This window comes from Thermobia domestica, chromosome 17 (assembly GCF_964235325.1).
Source record: "Thermobia domestica chromosome 17, izTheDome1.hap1.1, whole genome shotgun sequence".
Taxonomy (NCBI): Eukaryota; Metazoa; Arthropoda; class Insecta; order Zygentoma; family Lepismatidae; genus Thermobia; species Thermobia domestica.
The window spans coordinates 112,987,440-113,011,075 of record NC_137470.1 but is presented as its reverse complement, the minus strand read 5'-3'; the positions used below and the strand labels follow the sequence as shown (position 1 = coordinate 113,011,075).

At 33.4% G+C, this 23,636-nt stretch overlaps 1 protein-coding gene across 1 annotated transcript in view; it reads right to left on the bottom strand.

The window, feature by feature from the left end:
- Window positions 1-5,290: 5,290 nt before the first annotated feature.
- The window catches only part of LOC145674649 (uncharacterized), a 22,618-nt gene continuing 4,272 nt past the window's right edge, over window positions 5,291-23,636 (bottom strand). The window contains exons 2-4 of the mRNA XM_081744869.1: window positions 17,923-18,066; window positions 10,680-10,784; window positions 5,291-5,656 (exon numbers count right to left, since the gene is read on the bottom strand). Coding sequence (XP_081600995.1) covers window positions 5,459-5,656; window positions 10,680-10,784; window positions 17,923-18,066 — 447 coding nt within the window. The 3' untranslated portion in view covers window positions 5,291-5,458. The remainder of the gene's footprint in view (window positions 5,657-10,679; window positions 10,785-17,922; window positions 18,067-23,636) is intronic.

Genomic DNA, 23,636 nt, shown 5'->3' with positions numbered 1-23,636 from the left:
GTAGTATGGTTATGTAAATTGTGATTCGGGTCTAGCCATTAGTTTATGCGTTGCCGTGCCGTGCCTTGGATGTACATTTCTTCTCACTAACATGTACAGTAAACCTGTCAGAAAACGACATGACTTATTTTCATTTGTTTGTCTTCCTCGTACACCTCCTCTCCCCCCCCCCCCCTTGTGGTGCTGACGCCACTGTCGTGGGCCCTGCAAATAGGTCTACTCCTTTGTTCTTTAATTTGCACCCCTTTCTATTCTCCTTGGCCTAGAGTATTTCACGCTCCAGATTACTTTATTCCATCTTGTCTCCACTGACGTGGTAACGTTGCATTTTTTCTTTATTATTGGGTGCTATACCAATGTCGAGCTTAAACAGTTGATCCAATTACGAAAATTACACCATTTTAGATTGACAACCCACACTTGGCAATCAAAATTTTCTCTTATCATTTTTTCATATCTTCAATAGTTACCGAGTTGGCCTATGGCAAGGGACTTTTGACTCGCTTGGTATATATAGGATAGAAGGGGGTAATTGGGCGGAAAACTTTTTAAAAATGTATATTTTGGATTTCAGTATATTTTTATGGAATTTAATTACATCCAAATGTCGGGTGGGTAGATGTTGATCAGTAAAAAAGCTTTAATGGATTTTGAGAGGGTGTAATAATGACAAAAAAAAAAAAAAAAAAATATTTGATTGAGGAATGACATATTTGAAACCGAGTTTCAGGTTTGTGTGGGTGTTGGTGTGAGTCACAATAAATCGCGCATCTGTTTATGTTTTGATCCTGATTTTTTACTGCTGCTTAAAAACATCATAAGGATGGTGTCGTGAAGAGCAGCAATCTTGAATCCTTATTGTAAGGCAGTTAAAATTTTGTAAAAATTTGTACCTCCCAATTACCCCAGGGAGTAATTGGGCACATAATGTAGGGGTAAATGGGTGGAAGCCTTAAGTGAACTTTTTTTTTTGGTTATAATTCATTTAAATGCTGTGCTATCTTTGTCTTTTGTGGTGTACAGTTTTGTTTCATAGTGCATTGTGCTTATTAAGCTATTTTATTCAACTTAGGCCTCCAGTGGCCGTTGCGTATGCCAATAGCGCTGATGCTGTAAATAGGACCTGTTTATCAATCCAGAGTTTCAACACATGTTCTATTGTAATAGTTTATAGTTATTTAGCGTTAGTCTTATTATCTTCTCCTACGTTTGTTTGAATATCAGGACCTGTTCTCTCGGTTTTTTTTTTTTTTTTTTTTTTTTTTTTTACATTTTCGGCCAAAGTTTTGACCGTTTATATTTTTTTCGTATGTGATACATTTTGGATTAAGTTCACAGGACAGTATATTATGCTATAAATAATAACTGGAAGGCTTGAAAAGACGTTCAAATATCTTTGAGATTTAGAAATAAGTTACTCCTTATTTTGCGTAAACAAAAGTATATTTTTTTTCTAGGCCACATAAAACTATTAGTTTTTAAGTGGAATACAAGTTATATACATCAAATTAAAGTTAGAGTTTTCTTCATTTATCCTCACAGGTTTATGTGCACCTACAATAGTTTTAATCATTTTGCACCTAAGGGGGGTAATTGGGTGGAAATCAAACCAAACTAAAAAATGTTACAGCATCAAAAGTAAAGATGCCGAAATATTACCACTATCACAGTAGGTGCAGAAGAACCTGCAACATATAATCAGTTCTTAAAAATTAGAAAAACACCTATAACCTGCGAGGGATAAAAAGGTTGAGAAAAACATACCTCCAAATACCCTATAGGTTTTATGACTGGAATTTTGAATTCATCCGGGAACGTTCCCGTTTCTATACTTAAGTTAAATATATATTGTAGTGATATACAAAAAGTGAAAAAATGGATGACCGGACCGGAACTCGAACCCAGGATCTTCGGCGTGACGTGCCGATGCGTTAACTAGTACATTATCCAGTCCGCTTCCCAGAACAGCCATATAGCTTCTTACTCTTGAAGTCCGTGCTCTTTACTTAGTTCACAAGGCTTGTACCACAACCTAGCAGTTGCACTTGGAAAATCTAGAGTCCGTATTCAGAACAGCTTTGACGGTGGTATTAACATAAGATATTAATGAAAGGAGGAAATGATCAGATTTTTTTTTACACACCAAAATCTAAGTAAAGAGGCATATATATTTTCAAGAACAGTTTTCTTTTTTTTATGGGAGTTATTTATGAAAACAAACTGCATATGCTTATATGATTGTCTGGACAGACTTTACTTATACTTCTCGCAAAAAATAGCAACTCCGTTGGAATAACCACAAGTAGCCACAATAGTATTGTCTACACATGGTATGGAAAAAGGTTGCCACATTTTTTCTTGAGAATATGTGGAGACTTTTGAAAAAACGCAATTGAAGAACTTAATAGTTTTTAGAACCGTAGTAGAAACATATACGCATGAATTGTGTAATGAAAAAACAAAGAAAAATGTTAAATGAAGCAGTGCTTATCAACATAATGAGTTATACATGAAAATATCAGAACTCAACACGAATCATTCATGGTTTATTATTACTATTATGATTATGATTATGATTATTATGATTATTATTATTATTATTATTATTATTATTATTATTATTATTATTATTATTATTATTATTATTATTATTATTATTATTATTATTATTTAGATTGGTGGTATGATCTCAGGTAGGCCTTCAATTTGCGAGGCAATTAAGAAAGGAATTTAAAATATTTCTTCATCTACAGTCATTAGCGAGAGCGAGTCGGAATCTATTGGGATATGTGGAGGACAATGTTTAGAAATCACCACTTCCTCAAGATGTGAACGATCAGATCACATTAGCGCTGTAGTGCAAACATTGATGAAAGCATGTTGAAACGTGTCTGATAGGGGTGAGATTATGATTTGACATTTGCAGTGTAACAGAGGGCGTTTACATTGAGCATTTGTGGTTCATTTCGAAATAACCATATTGGTAAATGAACTTGGACAGTTGCGTTACTTTGTGTGTTCACACTGTTAACCTGGTGGTATTGCAATGTATGTCAGTCGAGTTTCTTCTGTCAATATGTTCTTTGTACAAAATTGTAGCGTTTTTTTTTTTTTTTCACCAAAGTTCCAAGATAAATGTTTCACTCTATGTATTTGACTTCTCGAAATCTCGAAACGTAAGAAAGGGTTAGAAAAGGAATACAAGCAATGGTGTCATTCTAATTCTTTAACTCTCTCTCTCTCTCTCTCTCTCTCTATATATATATATATATATATATATATATATATATATATATATATATATATATAGAGAGAGAGAGAGAGAGAGAGAGAGAGATAGATAGATAGATAGATAGATAGATAGATAGATAGATAGATAGATAGATAGATAGAGAGAGAGAGAGAGAGAGAGAGAGAGAGAGAGAGAGAGAGAGAGTAGATGGATAGGTACATAGATAGATATAACTACCTTAGAAGACAAACCTCGTACAAGGTAGAATAAAAGCAAAGTTTTACTGGATACAAGTGCCAAGTATAGACCTACATAGCATCCTAATACAGGGTGGTGTGACGAAATTAGGTAGCACTGCTAATATCTTGGAAATGAATTATCCAAGATATTTGGTTGTCCAATGGATCGACAATTGTTGATAATGGCATGCATGGTTTTCAAATATAAATAACCCTCATCACTATGCTCATGTTATCCCAATTCTCATTCTTCTGAGCATTTGAGATCAAGAAATAAACGTTTATACCTTGTTCTGAGAGATCATATGTTTACCCCTGTGGCTGCAAGAATTTCTAAGAAACAAAGATAGTTAAACTAAAATTTACTGTTCCTGGGAATAACTAGGTAAAATTTACTGTTAAGTCTGGGTATAACAAGCGGTTCTGCGAACTCAAAATATTTTAGCAACCGATTCTTAGAGAACCGGTGCTAACCATTTGAATAGCACCACTGAATACAAGTGAAGTAAGCAATCGTAAAAAAAAAATCGCCCTTCATTTTATTTTCTTTCTTTTCTGTTCAATACTGGCCTTAAATTGCTATTTAAACAGTATTTATTTAGTTTTTATTATGTCGAATGAATTGATTTAGAACTTTGATTGTGCATAACTTAGGAAACAGAAGCCTTCCCACCATAATATTCAACACGCTTGTATAACAAGTCAAAGGTTAACACCATGCCAAGTTAGATCTTTTTTTTTTTTTTTTTTTAAATATTACTGAAATTCTGACTGCCATTACTCGGAAATCGAAAACCTGCATGACATAATGTCTCACATTCTTATACAACAAGTCAAGGTCTACCAACATGCTAAGTTAAATGTCTATCGAGTGAGTTTGGTTGAACTGGTATGATATACGTAATTGTATCCTTGATTTTACAGGGAAAGATCAAATGAAGAGTGAAAATGGATAAAACTGAATAACAGCTACACATTGTGAAATGAAATGAAATCTTTAAATTTTACGCCGGCTAGGCTAAAGGAAACGGTGATGGTGAGAAATGAATGAAATGAGGGAATGACGAAAGTGGGAGGAAACGGGAGAACGCCGAGAAAACCCATGCACCGTGTTTGACCACCACTAAGCTCACTTGGCGCGAGCTGGGATCGAAGCAAGGACCCCATGCACCAGAGGTGAACGCTCTACCACTGAGCTACCGTGGATCCTAGCTACACATTGTCTAATGGTAGTGCACGTAACCTTCGAATTCCACATGTGACATGAACTGATGATAGTCATAGTTTACAATAAGCTGTTAACACTGTTTGCAATCAACACATTTTATTTCTTCCTTTTCATCATCAAGAAACAATTTACTCCCGTTTTTCATCGAATAGACTTGTTTAGCATTTAGTTTCTTTTTTTCTGATGACCAATGCTTTTTTAGTTTGTTTTTCAGATTATTGACCAGAGTATTTTTTTTTTTTAATTTGAAAATGTTTGGATAAGCCTGACACCGTGCAACCTTTGTTATAACATATCTTAGTTTCTTAATCCTTAGTTTATAAAATATAAAGACCGCTTCTTCGTTAATACAGACGACACAAAGCAAAAATGTAAAAAGTGAGACTTTCGGTCATATTTGGATCGTGATCAAACCATAGAAAAGAAGATTAGACTCTCTGACCCTCTTTACATTCTTCTCTCTGTTTCTTATGTTCTGATAACGATCAAAAAACATTCAACATTTTTACATTTTATTGGCGTGTTACTCAAGTAATCGAGAAAATTTTTTTTGTAAAAATAATTTATTTGAAACTACAGTCAGAAGTACAGGTATCTGGTCTTTGGTAAAGGCTGAAGAAGAAATCTACTAAAAGACAATTTAATTTTTCGAACCTTACGTTAAAAAAACGGCTATCTCTTCAAAAGAACGCTTTATACAAAACATAACTTTATAAAATTATATTTAACATGCCTCCACTATTTTGTCATTACAATATTTTACAAATGGAAATATTTTCCTTGAAATTCAAAAGATCTTTCATGGATCCAGACCATCGCATTGCCTCGTCTGGCACTCTGCTTCTTTGAATCTTTCGATTGTCTCTTGTACACCCCCACTTTTCTTTCTTTTTTCCGTTTTGGTGATTTGCGTGGTTTCATCTTCCTATAACTTCCTTCCCCGTAGGATGTTGAGGCCTGAAATAGAAATAAAATTTCTAATTAGAAAATTAATTAACATATACTTTAAATTAGAAAGTACATATATATACGTGTGAGATATTATGGAATAAGAACACGAAGGACATTCTCAAATACCGGAATTTCCTTTCTTTCTTTCTTTTTAAGTTTAAAGAGAGAGAGAAATAGCTCTCAAAGAATAGTGTTGAATGTGAAGTACGTGAAGGACATCATACATATCACCTATTCATCTAAGTTTCAAGTGATGGAGTTGTGTTCTGTTAGTCGACTGAGAGAGTATTTTAGAGAAATTGTCAGGTCAACAAAGCCCTGAACCTTGTACTCACTCATCGCATAGATAAAAGTCCCTCTGATTTACTTCTCAATTAATAAGAGTTGTTAATTGTTTATCAAACTCCAACAAATTAGTAGTCTTCTCTATGCAGTAGTGTATGTAAATGAGTAGCATTGTATTTCGTGTTCATCATATTGAACAGTAGAAACTTGTGGTGTTGATGTGGACAAATTATTATTTTTTTGTAGATATGTTGATGATTATGTAGGAATATGGAAGGGGACACGAAGACAACTAGAGAAATTTGTGAAAGACATTGAAGCTAACGAAAAAGGTATAGTACTGGAATTGGAAGCGGAACATGAAGAGACATTGCTGCTCTTAGACATGAAGATAGGGAAGAAGGAAGGAAAGATGTATACGGAATGGTACCAGAGAAATTGTGCGTTAGGAAACTACTGCCATGCGAGGAATGATGTGGCTTATTCGACGAAAATAAGCTTCACTACTAACATGGAGGAAAGAATCAGGCAGGCGAACGATGAGAGAAGGAAAGCAGAGGAAAGAATAGAAACCTTTCATGAGCAGTTAGAGGGAAATGAATATGATAGAAGGAAATTAAGGTGAAAAAAGGAAGGGAAGAAGGAAAAAGAGTACGAAGACTGGAGAAAAAGAAGAAAGAAAAATGTGATGGGGATAGAGAGTATGGGGAAGAAACAGAGATCATCAAAAGAATACTGAAGAAGATTGGAGGTATTTCCACGTACAGAAAAGGAAGCAAGGGATTACTAGAGGTAACAAGGGAGAAGCGAAGAAAGAGGGAAGAACAAGAGGACTAAAGAATGATATAGAAAGAAGGAGTAATATATGAGATCCAGTGCAAATAAGTGCAATATGTGCTATATTGGGGAAACGGGAAAGAGGTTAAAAGAGCGAACAAAACAACACAAGGACGAAGTTACATTGGAGAGAGACAGAAATGCAGTTTATAAGCACATAAGAGACACGAGACATTCAATTAAATTGGAGTGAATTCTGGGCCAACAGGAGAGAAAGTTAGTTAGAAAATGGAAAGAACCAAGATTTATTGAAATAGAAGGTGATAGGATCATGAACTGGAATTCAGGACTTAAAATTGATGAACAGTGGAATAAATTGTTAAAGAGCCTTAAAGATTTAACATGCTAATTGTAGAGGTTACTTTTGTAAATTTCAATATTAATTATTTGTTTATTCTATATTATTTATTTATTCTTTACTATTTATTTAGTATTCATAGTTTTTTAATAGTTTTTTGTAAGGTTATGATGTAAATTAGATATGTATGTGTATGGTGTGAACGGGGGAGGGGGAGGGGGAGGGAATTATCGAATTTTGTTTGTTTTGTATTCTAGTTTTGTGATTAAAGGGGATTGGGTGAAGTAGCCTGTGGTAGCCAATCAACATAAACGAACTGTTTCGCTGTCTCTTATATGTGTAATCTGTCATTACCCGTGTATTTATAGTGTCTGATATGAAACCAAGTGGATAGGTGGCGGAAATGTTACACGTTATTATTTTTTACAATAAACGTATTGTTGTGCTCAGCAAGTAGTTTAAATTGTATTTAAGTCTAGTTTAAATTGTATTTAAGTCTAGTTTAAATTGTATTTAAGTCTAGTTTAAATTGTATTTAAGTCTAGTCTAAATTGTATTTAAGTCTAGTTTAAATTGTATTTAAGTCTAGTTTAAATTGTATTTAAGTCTAGTTTAAATTGTATTTATGCCTACTAAAGCAATGCTTTAGTAAGTATAAAGAATCAGCTCCTAACGTTCAGTTGTGTTGTTTTCCAAAGCCTCTCCTTCTGTATACTTGCATCTCTTCATACCTACACTGCGGTGTTTGAAAAAAAGATGAACAAATCCAAAATTCAATTCTGGGATGAAAACTTTAAAAGGTATTTACTAATTTTGTTAGTGGATTGCACTACGAAGTGGGTGAAAGTCTTTAAACGTTTTTATCTCAAAATTGAATTTTAGGCTTGTTGCTCATTTCAATAGCAAGAATATATATAGCAAGAACAAAATTACTCTGAAACGGGTGAGGCAAACAAATTACTTATCACGAAATGTTTATCAATAAACAAGTAAGAAAGAAAGAAACTAAACACTATACATATAATTGAATCAGCAGTTTTGAAAAGGTCATTAGTGAGAAAATGGCCAATTTGCTTTAGTCCAACTTTTTATTTATTTATTTTGGAACACACATGTTGTTCATTTCGTACAATGACAAGAAAACTCTATTCTTTCAAACAGAGGTCGATCATTTCATGTCTATCAGGATTTTCAAAAATTAAACATCTTTTTCTTCAATTATTTCATAACTTTACTTTTCTGACTCATGACCTTTTTAAAACTACTGATTCAATTTTTAAATTGCATCATAGAATGGATTTAATATATATACAAAGATAGCAGATTCTTTAAGAAAGGCATTGCAAGGTATCGATACTACGTCCTGGAGGACCGTAACGAATATGGTTCTCACCAACCATATTCTACATATGTTGGATGGGCAATATGTTAAACCACCGAAGTCCAGAGAAACAGAGGTATCTGTCGTTCCTGGATATAATTTGTAAAATAATTAGTCTAATCACAATTTCAATTTGAAAACCTTTAGGTTTTTCTGCCGGATCCTGTATGAGAAGCGGAGTAGTTTTTGTGGGGTGTAGAAGAAATATTATTAATCTTTTGTAATCATCCGTTGTAACACTAGTATTAACCTGAAGAAGGACTGAATTTTTAAAAAGTGGTAGTAAAACTAGTAAAATTACAAAGAACAATTATGAAAATACGGGTTGTCCGCAAAGTTACTGTATGCTTCTATACAAGTAACGTATGACCTGTAAACTAAATTGAATCGATTATACGCGTATCTTAATACTTTTGCTATACTAGCGTGCAGGAGTGTATGTAGACATATTTGCATGCTCGAGGAGATACGTTTTTAGCATCTTTTATAGAAAATATTCCAAAATTATGTTATTTTCAGTGTACAGAAAATATTCAGGTACTTTGTACTTCGTTCTGTATTGAGAAAGGGAATACATTCTCTTTACGAAGAAGGAATGTTATTCAATAGAAATCTTTTTAAAAAAGAATTTTTGAAATACGGTTGATAACTATTACATGATGTCACTATTTAGTAATAAAATGTGCAAGATCTATACTTGCTTACAAGTGAAAACGCTAAATGTAACTACATTTAAGAGAGATCTAGATGCAAATGGTCATTATATGATTGACAATTGGGAGCAAAATAACAAGAAGCGAAAGCAGTAAACATTAAGAGCCGTAGAAATCATAACAAAAAGTGAGGAATTAGTGACCATGGAGTTCTAGCAGTGCAAGATCAGATGAAAGTGCAAACGTAATAATGCCGTTATTCTATCTAGGTATAATGCTAAAATTATAAAATTTGAAGAACCAACTGTCTAAATAGAGTTAAATCTTATCTATCATGTAACCCAAAGGTCATTAGTACAATATGAAGTACTGCCTTCCTTTTTTATATTTTAGAAAGCTCTCTTGTGGCAATATGAATCGCGTACGCGTTATTGGCTTGGACGATCTGGGTTCGATTCCCTTTGGGAGCTCATGTGGCTCGAATTCCACGTTAACCTGTAGGTTTACGTTTCATATAGATTCGATGCTGAACGGAACGCTACACTTTTATCCAAATAACCAACTAACTAATATTTAAAAGAAAAAAGATATCCGAATTCATAGTCTCATTATTTTTCACTGATTTATGATTCTTATTCATATGGGAGAAAATCCATATCATTATAATTTCTAATTAAAGTGAATGAAAAATTCAATACATATTTTAAACGGGATTAGTAAAAGGATGTTTTTAACACTAGCTATTAAGAATATGCAGGGTGTTTCAAAACAACACCGACAGAGTTTGGGGGGTTATTCCTAACACGAAGATAAGTCAAAAAGTATAGACCAGCCTGGCTGCAGAAATCCATCATTTCGTCGGCTGCCGAAAACATGAAAAATGAACTTTAAAGGTTCATAGCTCCAATACTACGGGGCTTACCGTAGTCGGTTCAAGACTTCACTTAGGAACTAACATGTGCGCGCTATCCAAAAATACACGTTTCAGAATCCTGCGATACTCACGCAGCAACTTTTATAAAGGGAGTTTGCTACGGGCATATAATTTGAAGTACTCACCAACTACCTCTATAAAAATTGTTGAGGAAGTACCGCAGGATTCTGAAACTTCGATATTTGGATAGGGCACATACTAATTCTTGAGTGAAGTCTTGACCCGACTAGATAGGTCCCATAGTATTGGAACTATGGACCTTTAAAGTTTTTTTTTTTTTTTTTTTTTTTCATGTTTTCGGCAGCCTATAACTCCGAAATGATGGATTCCCACATCCAAGTTGGTCTATACTTTTTGTCTTATCTTGATGTCAGGAATCACTTCCCAAACGTTGTGGGTGTTGCTTTGAAACACCCTCTATATTTATTAGTTGGTTGGTTGAATTGGAGCGTGGTGTCATTTCAGCACGATGGCTATATGGGAAGTTGACCTGTAGCTTAACGTGATATTCGAACTACATGAGCTCCCACCGAGAATCGAATCCAGGTCTCCCACGCCGTATTGTATGTTTGTATTTGATGTTACTCAAATTTGTTTTTTATTACTTTCTGATACGCTATTGATAACATAGTCTTTCTTACCTCATCCTGGCTAGAGGTAGATGGCACAGCTACCACTGGATCTATTACATTTTCTGTCCGCTTTGGATCACCAACTTCAGCTTGCTGCTGATTGCTTTTGAAGATCTATAATATACATAAAGTTTAAAACTGAATTTGTTCCTAAAAAATATATCCATTTCTCTCCTAATTTATATACTTATTATTTAATATGGCCAGGATAATGTTTATTTAAATTACTTTTTTGTTATATTTGCAGTGGCGAGTCACAGTGCCGTACGCAGAATTACTTCAAGATGGGGTTCGAACTTCAAGTTCACATCGTTTTAAGAATTTTGCATAACACCTTGCTATAGTACAACACCTTAATATGGTTAATATGGTATTTCTCATACTACCTTGGTGAGGGAAGCTTAGAATCCAGAACTCCTTTTGCGTACGTCACTGGCGAGTCCTGTGTTACACAAGATGGAAGTCACATAAACACAAACTAAAATTTTATCGTTTTATGCTAATGAGGGAACCCTTAAATATAGCTGAATCAGTAGTTTTGAAAAGATCATGAGTCAGAAAAGTAAAGTTATGAAACAATCGAACAAAAACCTGTTTAATTTTTCAAACTCCTGCTACATATGAAATGATCGACCTTTGTTTGAAAAAATAGAGTTTTCTTGTCATTGTACGAAATGAACAACTTGTTTAGAGCAATTGGTAGCAACGAAAAGTGTACTCAATGCAAACTCGGTATTTTCTGACTGATGACCTTTTCAAAACGACTGATTCAATTCTTTATGGCAATTAAGAAAAGCTGACTAGCGCAATTTCTAGTACATTTATAATATTCATTAACTTGTAAAATAGGAGCACGCTAATATTGTTACGATACATTGAAATTCAAGTATGTATTCGATTTCGGTTGTTCCTAAAGCTAATGAGTGATTCATTCGATCATTCGTTTCTAGCACCAAGACGTAAACCTACAGCTTAAGGAAGAGTCTGAATCACATGTGCTCCTACCAGGAACTGAACCCTGTTATTTCATGCTGAACACGCGTTTGCTAACTAACTGTATATCCTCGAGGAGGCTCCAAAATATATGTGAAACTCCGCAAGTCTGGCATGGTCCGAACCTACTGAATCCTTCCTAAATGTTTCTCTGCCTTGAACCTACACTGCATGAATTGACAATTGACTCAAACCCACGACAATTCTTATCTTCAAGCTATTAAAAACAGTGAGAAATTCACGTTTATGTATTTTCTGTGCGTATGAACAACATAATTTGAAACTTTACATTTCGCGGTCTTGATTTTCTCTACTTATTGGTATTTTATAACTATTTACTAAATTTACAAACCAGAGTAACACTTACAACAGGTAGTCGATAAAGTAGTGAGCCACTTTCACACAAGATGGTATTAGTGTCCAACAACTCAAGATACATGAGTCACAGTGGATCAGACTTAAAGTCATTTGATAGCTGACACTTGAGACTAGCAGATGTGCAAAACAGTGTTGGGAATTGTGACAATCAGACGTAAGGTATTGCACCGTGAAGAAAAGAGAACTTTCCGCAAACCTACGCTGCTTTTTGCAATTTTATTTCCATAAAGACGCAAATGTTGCACAGGTCCATAAAGAAACTTGTGCTGTTTATGAGTAAGATACGTTATCAAGAGCAACTACTAAGCCATGGTTCAGTCGCTTTCGTTTAGGAAATGTTGATGTCCAAAATGCTTCTCGCAGTGGGTGACCAATTTCAGCAAATGTGGATGATATTCTGGCAAAAGTCAAGCAAGAGTGTCATGTATGCAGTCATGACATTGACAATTGAATTGAATTTTATTGCGTTCAATTACCATTTCCACTGGCTGATTGCCACATGGTATAGAACATGTCAATGATGTGATTATACAAATATATATTCATATTATACTTAAAACATAATTACTTTTACAATATTTTCTAGATAATAGAAAAACATGATAAAACATTGTAGTTTCCTTATAAGGATTTTTTTTTTTTTTTTTTTTTTTTACAATATAGAAAAATATAATATACACAAAAAATTACGTTTACGACTTAGAAGAACCTAGATTAGTTTGCAAGTATTCCCCCATACTGTAAAAGCAGTGATTTAGCAACAGAGAACGTACTAACTTTTTGAAACTTTCATGTTTGATAAGATACTTAATTTGATTAGGCAATGAGTTAAGGAGTTGTACACCTTTGTATGTAATTGTTTTCGAAAACAAAATGGTATTATGAAGAGGAACTTGGAGATGTGACTTCGTTCTCATATTATATCCATGTTTATCTGAGTTCTTTTTGTACAGTTCTTGCTTCTTGTGGACCAAAAGTAATGTTTCGTATATATACAATGAAGGAAGTAGAAGAATACTTAGGTCTTTCAATAGCGTTCTGCAAGAACTATAATTTGAAGTATTTGTGATTATTCTTATCACTTTGTTTTGTAGTATAAAAACTTTCCTAAATTCAGTGGATGAACCCCAAAAGGCTATTCCATATCTGATTTTGCTGTGGAACAGTGCATGGTAAGCTGTTAGTACGCTTTTGTGCTTAAAATGGGAACAAGTGGCCCTATTAGGAAAATTATAGAAGATAATTCATGAGATGATTTTGCAATATGTTGAGACCAGGACAAATGATTATCTATCAGAAGACTAAGAAACTGTTTCGGCTGGTTTCGTTATTTTTTCGTCTATTCGAATTGCTGAATATGATGTCAATTTAGCGTGGTTAGAAGTAGGATGTTTCATTGTAGTTTAGAAATAGTTTGCTGTTTGCAAGCCAGGAAACTATCTGTGACATACTGCTATCTGTTTTCTTTTGGATTTTGGGTGGTTCTGATTTTATAATGATTATACAGTAATTTTATAATGTTCTGATTTTTGGTGGTTTGTATCGTCTACATATAAAATAAGTTTAGTCTCTCTAAGGTGGTCTGGCATATCATTTATGTAGAGAAGAAACAGTATAGGTCCTAAAATTGATTTTTGTGGAACACTTACGTTGAAGTATTCAGGTTTTGATTTGTGCTTACTCATATATTTCGAGTCTTGGTTTAAGTGGGATACTTCTACAATTTGTATTCCGTTCGATAGATAAGATTCTATCCACGATAATGGAATACCCCTGAATGACCCAAACATCCATCGCTAAAGAGTATTAAATCATTTGAGAAAAGCTGGCTACTAAGAGAAATTCGACGTTTGGATGTCACATGATCTGACTCAAGAAAATTTACTACATCGAATTTCTATCTGCGAATCACTACTGAAATGTAGCGAACTCCAATCACTTCTGAAGTGATTGATCACGAGTGCTGAAAAGTGGATAACATATGACAACACTGTGCGAAAAAGATCGTGGTCGAAGCGAGGAGAACTCACATTGATACCAGGAAGATTCTGCTGTGCATTTGGTGAGATTGGAAGGGCATCATGCATCACGAACTCCTGTCGCCGGTCAGAACACTAGGCTTGGACCTATACTGTCAACAAATTAGTGCACCTAGGAATTCAAAAGAAATGGAACTTTTGAATAGAAAGGGTGTCGTATACCACGCTGACAACGCTACATCGCATACATCTTTAACAACCCATCAGGAATTGAGAGAACTTGGCTGTGAGGATTTAATGCATCCACTGTATAGCCCGAACCTGGCACCACAAGACAATCATTGTTCCCTGAATGATGTTAATTTAATTTTAAAACATGTCTGTGAAAAACATTTGTCAATTTTTTGTCCAGAAAGCACAAAAGTTCTATTGAGACGGGATAATGGCGTTACCGAAAAATTGCCAGAAAGGTCATCAAAGAAAATGGTGCGTTTCACAATGATATTTTCTAACCAAAATAATTTTTTTTCTCAATTTTGACCTCGAAATGCTCAATATTTTTCAGACAACCTAATATATTTGTCTATAACATGACATGCTTGCATTTACAGTAATCTCAGAGGTGAATTAATTTAAAATATAATTCATAATTCAAGAATAATTCATTAGCATACTGAATAATGAAAAAAACATGTATCAAGTGTTCTTAAATTCTGATATTGTAAAGCATTAAGAAAGTATTTTACTATCTCTGTCATAATAATTTGTATATAGGAATTGTATTAGCAAGAATACTCTTGCAAAAATCTATTGCGTCTCGCCGGTGACAACACACATGCTAAGAGCGAGGGTCTCCTTTTACTGATGCTGAAGTCAAAGTGGTGTCTGTATATGTTACCATGCGAAGCAGTTGAACAAGTTCCTTCTCAAGAGCAAGCCAAGCCTAAATGTGCAGAGCATGCATAATAGGATACCTGCACATATATTGCAGCTTTTCCTTGGCTTTTTCCTTCCCTATGAGGTTGTAACAAGAAGGTAGTCATGAAGGTTGCCAACTCATGTAGGTGATTTTATGATGCCAGTACCCAACGTGGTTTTTATTCATGGTCTTCCATTTGTTATTCAACTAACTGTTATCTGTTCACTTTCGTTGGTTTTTTTTTTTTTTTTTTTTTTTTTTTTTTTTTAAGCTTCAAATAATATTCTTGTATCAACATGTTGTATTCTGTTTCTTTTATTTAAATGTTTAGGAAGACCTGAAAGTGTGATCTGTTTTTGCATCCCTAAGATATACTTTGAAAAACACGCTGTTAAATATCTTCTAGTCATAACTATATAACTTTCCTACCAACTGTATTTTCTCCGTGTAACGATGGTGAAACTAATCTGCGGTACAAATTTCATTACAACCACACGTGTCTGTATTCGTCTTGTAATCTTCACAAACATCAGCTTATATTGTCGTTAGTGATCTCGTGATTGAAACTGTAACACGATGATGAAAAGTCGTTTGTTGGCAAGTTTAAAATCGAAACTTGTGCTAACATCAATAATCTTCCGAATTGTAACATGGAATTCAAGAATCGATTAATGAAAACTTCGAAATTGTAACATGTGCTGATGTCAAAGCATCGTAATGAAATATAAACTTGGAATTAAAGAGCTAATTAGTGGTAAATTTAGAATATCTTATGTTAAAGGTAATGACTCGTAAGATAAATGTAATATGGAATTTACGAATCAATTAATGGCATTTTTAGGATGAAACATGTTTTTTTTTTGTTAATGTTTTTAATTAATGTTTTTTTTTCAACCAACGTAAGTATCGAAATGACATTAAATGCAACACTAATTATCAGATATAGTAAAAACAAAATAAATAAATAAACAAATAAGTAAAAGAAAGAAAGCCGAAAATGGATGAATTCAACCATAAGAAATATGAAGTAGTGACTGAAAACATTTACTGAAGGCGAGGAACTTAACCAGAAATAGTATCAGCTTTGTAGCAGCTTTATGAATTGAAATAATTTCAGTTTGTAAAAGTGTGAAAAGTTTTTTTTTTTTTTTAAAGAGCTATTGTCTAAGGGGAGAAAAAGTTAAGATTCAAAACCATTTGCTATACAGGTTGCAGCGTACGAGATTTCGAAGCATAAGGGAGACTAAGAAAACGCATAAAAGTAGCAGTGATATATATATATATATATATATATATGGGGAAATCTGCATTAACTGAAGCGCCATCTCTCAACATTATATGTTTATAAAACTACAACTTTTAGTTGTGTATTTTTTAGATGTTTTATGATATTATGTTATGGATCAACAGATGTAATATATTATCAGGATTCATCTGATATCAAGATCGACATACAATATTTCTTGTAGTATGTAAAGAATTATGACACTTTATGAGGTGAAAATTACAACATAACATTGTTTTTACATATTTTCGGATACCTAAAAATAAACAAAAATTTAAAATATCTAGAAAGATTCTCGTGGCCTCACTGTTTATCACCTATCTAACTTCAAGGAGTTAACATTTCACAATTTATGGACATGGTTATTCTCCATTATGGTCAAAACATTATGTCATCCATGACTGAAAATGAAGTTCGAAATTTGAAATGATATTAAAATGCGCCTTGGATCTCCCAACGAAGATCTGTAGAAAGAAATGAGATAATCTGTGAAAAGAATTATGAACAACAATCAAAATAGTTTAACTCTATCCACTATGACTCTGGAACTTATTACATGAATGAAAACTTCTCTGGTTGGAGTAACACACTTATTCATTCAAACTACACAATAGGTTACATAACAAAACTAATAATATGTAACATTAATACATATTACGACAATGTTACGACAACGTAACAACATCAATGAAAACTGTTAAACATTATTGTAGTGTTAATAAATGAGTGTGTTACTCTGGTCAGAGAAGTTTTCATTCACGAAATATTGTAAACCATACGAAGGTTTTCGCAAGTTCGGACTGAAATTGCACAAAAAGTGGCAGACGAAATTAGGCGGAATCGTATGCAAAACCTCAGGAATATCTATGAGCCTTGCTTTGCGTAAATATCTTCACAATTAAATTGCTGAATGCAGAAAGAGAAACGAGTCAATATTATTTTAATTTCTTCAGTATAGCTTATGCTTCCGGAATTGATCTAACAGCAATTGACACACAATGAGTAACGAAATAATAGAAGTCAAGCACTTGAACTAGAGAACACTAAGTGGTAGTGGTACAGAATAAGACCAGAAGTGAAAGAACTCTAGAATTTAGAAGATTTTATATCTTGTTATAAACTTCCTAAATAACGACTCATCCTGTTTTTGCACTCAGCAGTTCACTTGTTTTATTCACATTAAAGAAAATTTAAATAACACAACATCTATCAGATAAAAATGAAACTCTATTTAGGAATTAGCAATAACACAAATATATTAATTATGTATTTACCTACAATCTGCTTGAATAAAGCACTCAACTGTACAAAAATGTAATTAGAATTCATTTTTTTTTTTTATAAATTGTATAATATACTTATAGCTTTGATTGGGTAGGTATGACAGAACATGAAAGTGAGGTAGGACATTTATATGTTATAACCTACAAGAGAAGAAACTACTTCGCAGGGGCATCTAATGTGTGTTCAAGAAATTTTCCCGGAGATAAGATCGTGAGTGGTACCTCAGACAGGTAAAGGGAAAACAACTGCTACAACACGTATCTTTTGGAGTTCCAAGACTAACTGATCAGCAAGTATGTGACGTTGAGATCTGTCTGGGTTCTAATCATTTATAATTCTCTTTACAACAATAACGTAGCAAGAGGGTGATACTTTTTACTAGTCTGACTTTTTTCACACATTTACTAATCTTACCTTTTCGATACCTTCCCCGCCACTTTTGAAATCCTGGACGATATCCACGGCAATTCGTAACTGTTCGCGGAAAGTGATAGCATCGCACAATTTGGATTTGCATCTGCTACATATGTAATGAGGATCACTTTCCGTTTCTGGCAGCTGTAAAAGTATTTTAATGAAAATCATATAATGATGTGTTCAGAATTCTACTTTAGAGAATGATACTACTAACTTATGCTATAAATAATTACAGAATTCAACATTTTCAGGTCTCTTACCTTCACTCAGTTAATCAGAGCAATGCAACTTCAATGGAAAGATACTTAGCTAAGATGGTGTTTGTTGCTGAACATTTTTATTCTCACCAAGCATGCAAGTGTTATTAGAATAGCAAACTAAGGAGGGAAAATATTTTAATGCCTATAGAATAACTTCTTAATCCTTACGGTTAGCCCACTGAAACTAACAACCGGTACATCCTATTCAATTTTTGAAATTTATTCTGCAATAGTAAATGAAAGAATCTTATTTTATCCTGAAACAAGGTACCGTCGCTATGGTAAAGTGTTCAGCTGTGACATTTTTTTAAAAAGTCCTGCAATTTAAGGAAAAACATGGCTGTCTTAATAGAAATAAATAGAGAAGTGATTATATAAGAGAATGAACGGTGCAGGTTTTATATGTTTAGAATTTGGAACAAATTTCCATGCAGTAAAGACTAGCAGCGTTCTCTGAATGATGAGCAAGTGTGTAGCTCAATGTAAAGTGTACTTGACTTTAGGAAAAGTGATCAATGTCGTTTCCTTGTGAATACACAAATCTTTCTATTCCTGAATTGTAATGTGACTGGGTAACTACTTAAATTAAGAACTGATGTACTTACTTTGAGAAAACGCGATATTATAGAACATCTACGTCTCCTTTTAAATGTGTTTTATTTGCTGATGACACCAGTTGTTTTATTACTGAAAGATGGCGACAACCAGTTGAAAACAATTTGAGCATGACGTTCAATCGATTAATTGACGGTTAAATGCTAATAAATTTGTTTTAAATACTGACAAAACGACTTTTCTGAATTTTTATGTTCCCTTCCAAAATAAGTATATTCCTTATGTAATGATAAATAAAAAAATGAACTAAATTTTTTGGCATTTACATTAGTAGCATTTAACTGACCAAAAACATAAGTAGTATTTGTTTGGGTTCTCGTAGAATAAGAGGTAGTGTTACAATACAAGTATCACTTTCAGTCTACTATGCAGAATCTCAATCATTATTGAGTTATCGTATTATGTTCTGGGGTTGGTCCAGAGAATGTATTTCACTTAGAGAATAAATCATTAAGGGCTACGTTCGAATCGTTGCCAAAGACTTTTTGTAACCTTATTTTCTGAGAAGAAAATGTTTATCTCTTCCTTGTTTCTTTATATATAAAATTATTGTATTTACTGTGGATAATAAACACTTATTTATCGAAAATAGTCATGTCATAATTATATTACTCAACACACTAATAAATTACATGTTATTCCACAAAATTTCTCGTTTTTGAAATAATAATAATAATAATAATAATAATAATAATAATAATAATAATAATAATAATAAATTTTATTGTCATTAGGCTATACATAGCAATAGACAACGTCAAAATGTGATGTAATATTGATGCACATGTATAAATGAATAATCTATAACTAAATTAATGATGAAATGATTACAAAATAAATAACAATAATGATATGCATAGATTAAATACTAGCTCAACACGAGATTAGTAAATACGTTACATTCCTATTGAACAATATTAAAATACCATTCATTCTAGCTTTGGAACTTCTTGTTAATATATGCTATGGTCAGAATATATGCTTATTTATAGTTAATATATGCTTTGGTCAGAATTTGTCTTTTAATATTAAAATACTCCTGTAAAGAATAAAAGGGCGTTGCAATTAACCATTGTTATAACTTACTTTTAAATCTATCTATATGTTGACTTGTTAGTGTTGCAGGCAACTTGTTATACAGTTTTATTCCAAGTGTCTCATAACTATTTAACGATTTCGACAGTCGTCGATATGGAACATTTATGAGTTTATTGCTTCTAGTATTGTACGAATGGATATCTTGTCTGAGTTGTAAATTTTGGTGATTACTTTTTATATAGAGGAGTACTGTGTAAATGTATAGATTAATTATTATCATAATTTTAAGATTGACATACAAAGGTCTGCAATTAGCTAATTTGTCTGCGTTTGAAATAATTCTCATGGTCTTTTTCTGTATTAAAAGAATGTTATTTACATGACAATTGTTGGCCTAAAATAATATACCATACAGAATTATACTCTAAAGAAAGCAAAATAAGTTGATCTGACGTAGTTATCAGGAACACAATTTTTTAATTACTTTAACAGTTAATATTCTTGAGACTCTAACAGAAGTATAATTTATATGCTGTTCCCACGATAACTTGTCAATATAAATACCTAGAAACTTTACATATGTTAAGTTATTCTCAACAGGCACTTCTTTTAGATTAAAAGTCATATGTTGAGTTTTATTCTTATTCTTTTTATTCTTATTTTTATTATAATCTTAAACCAAGTCAGAATCTGATCCCATATATTTTTAGTTACAGGATTAAGTGCACTAAGATCAGGACTAGTATTTAGAAAGTTGGTATCGTCAGAATGTAGTGTAGAGTAACCAGATAAAAAGTAAGATAAATTATTTGTCATTAGTAAAAATAAAAGGGGCTCAAGTACTGAACTCTGGGGTACTTCGGTTTACTGATGCAATATCAGATTTTTATCGTTATTTACGAAAACAATTTGCTTACTGTTTTCCAAGTAAGACTTGAATAATCTAAAACTTAAACCATTGATACCGAAGTTCACTTAAAAAAAAAAAAAAAAAAAAAATTGTATATTTAACACAATCAAAGGGTTTGCCTAAATTACAAAACGTTGCCTGAACTAAATCCTTATTTTCAAAACCTCTAATAACTTCTTTACTAACGAGTCGATCGCTCCAACAGTGATCTACCTTTTACAGAACCAAACTGCGAATCACTAATTACGTTATGTTTAACAAGATAATCGCATAACTACATATGTATCACAGTTTCAAGAATTTTTGAGAAGACTGGTACCAGGGAACTGGGTCGGTAAGTGGATGGACAAGTTTCGGGCCCCTTTTCATAGACAGGCACAACTCGTGATAATTTCAAAACATCAGGGAAGATTCTCTGTGTTAGAAATTGGTTAATGCAATGGGTAAGCGGCAGAACAATACAGTCAAAAACTTTTTAAATTACAATACTCAATAAACCTTAAGCATCAACACTATTCGATTACTTAAAGTTATTTACGATGTTGAAAACTATTTCGGGAGATATGTTTCTAAATACATAATTATCCTTATAGAATTTATAGTTTGTACCATTAGATTGACTACCGTTACATCAGGTTTGTCAATATTATTGTATATCTCACCTACAGAGTTCACGAAGTAGTTATTAACATCTTCTGGATGGGGATAAACGCAGTCCCGATTTCTCTTACCTACAGTATTAATTACGTCCCAAGCTTGTTTACACTTATTAAGAGACGACTCGTTTTTGGCCGAAGTATACTGCTTTCTCGCTTCATTAATAGCTTGCTTACAGGTTTTTTTAGCTTTCAGATAGACTGACCTAGTCATATAATTTTTTCTGTTTTGTATATGTTTAAATGTAACATCACCTCACACTTCATGGAATAAAGTTGAGGGGTATACCAGCTGGATTTACTTTCTTTATGTGGCTTTTTAAGTAGACTTATATTAACTTTACAAGTTCTTTGTGGAATGAAGACGTCAAAATTATAGAGAAATAAATTCAAGAAGCATTTAAACAGTGCATTAGAAGCATCGTAATTCGACACCAATTCAAACCATTTCATATTGCAGAGTGATTTCTTAAATATTTTACCTTCAGTAATTGGCCTAGAGTATACTATTTTACATTCTGTAGACAAGGGTTCAACCTTCTTACTTAATAGCGCATTATCCAATTTTATCCATACACAATTATGATCAGAAAATGGAAATATGGATACATCACAAGGAGTTAAGTGAACAATTAAGCACCATAATACAAATTGGTGGTGTTTTGAAATATGGTCTAATAAGGTGCAAACTTTCTATATCTTTTGAAATGTGATGAGAAAGAAAATGTTGAAAGATGCGTTAGTTTGTATGCAACGGATGGCAATGGGTTGTGCGGGGAATAACACACTTAAATACTCTGTATTTTGTTTTATTACTCTAGACAAAACTATATCTGGCAATCAGAATTTCAGTCATTATCTTTATGTGGGAATTATTCCCCTTTTCTCGGTTTTATGACAATTTCAAGTTTGTATCCTGTCATTTTCATTCCTCCTAGAGAGCATGGGGGCTTAGTTAAGACAGAGTAAATGGGTATTTTGGGAGGTATCTGGGGAATTGTTTCGGATATCTTCATTGGCTAATCGTCTGTTTCATCGTTCTTTATTGGCCATTCCATTCTCGGTTGGAGAATGGGTTTGCATTAGTCCTACAACTCCCGTTTACTCTGTTGTAAACTCTACTATCATCGACTTATAACTGTCGCCCATCTCCTTCGTACTTTAAAGTGCAACTGCATGATGTTTAAGATTTCTTGTGACCAGCCTCGCTGCTGACGCCCCATTAAACATTCATTTGCTCATTAGGATTTCATTTCCTCTCCTTTAATACCTGATTTGAACAATAGTAACAATATGCTTTAATTCCATTTAAAATTCAGAGAAAAAGGCTGAGACGATTACAATACCGTCTTTCATAAATAAAATAGCTTTTGCGGAATGAGAACCAGTAACAGGTTCTGAGACAAAGTGGAATTAAATCTTTTTGGTTTAATGTATTACGGTAATGATCTGTATGCTGAAGTAGACATATGATAAATTAAAATGTAGATTAAGTTGCAGAATGGTGATAGAGGCAGGAAACAGGAGAACTCACGAACAAAATCTTGTCAATGATAAGCTCAGGTGGCCTCAAATCGAATCAGAAAACTTCGGACCTGAGAAGAGCACTAGGCAATTTTCCATCTACTGATAGAAGAGATAGGCTAGTGGAGGGATATGATTTGTATCTTTGTATCAGTCAATGTCACTGTATCTTATTACAATCGCGTAATCTTCTAGAGAACCTGTCACAGTACCTGTTTAAGTAGAATAGAGGACTATGATTCAATAAAACATTATCTAATCTAATTGTGTTACTATTATGCTGTATTTGCAAGTAATCCATAGACTTTCTATAATCACTTCGTCCCTCTACCATAGATCATATTACGAAACTACCAGAGTAAAGCGTACCACATCAATTAACATGTTCAACCCGACATCTGACAGTAATGAAGGAGCTATGCTTTTCGAAAATCCGTTGGCAGACCTGGACCTGTAAATCTTTTAAGGAAAATAAACCTGATATTTATTGTATATAAGCTGTAGTTAGTATATCCGTTCCCGCGAGTTATACCGAGCGAAGTAGCTCAAGTGGTAGAGCGTTGGCTTCGCATTCGTGAGGTGGTGGGTTCGATTCCCGCTGTCGACCATCCTGACTGGGGTTTTCCAGGGTTTCACTCAGTCCTACCAGGCAAGTGCCGGGATGGTACCTACTAAACAGACCTTGGCCGATAGCTTCCCAAACCCTTT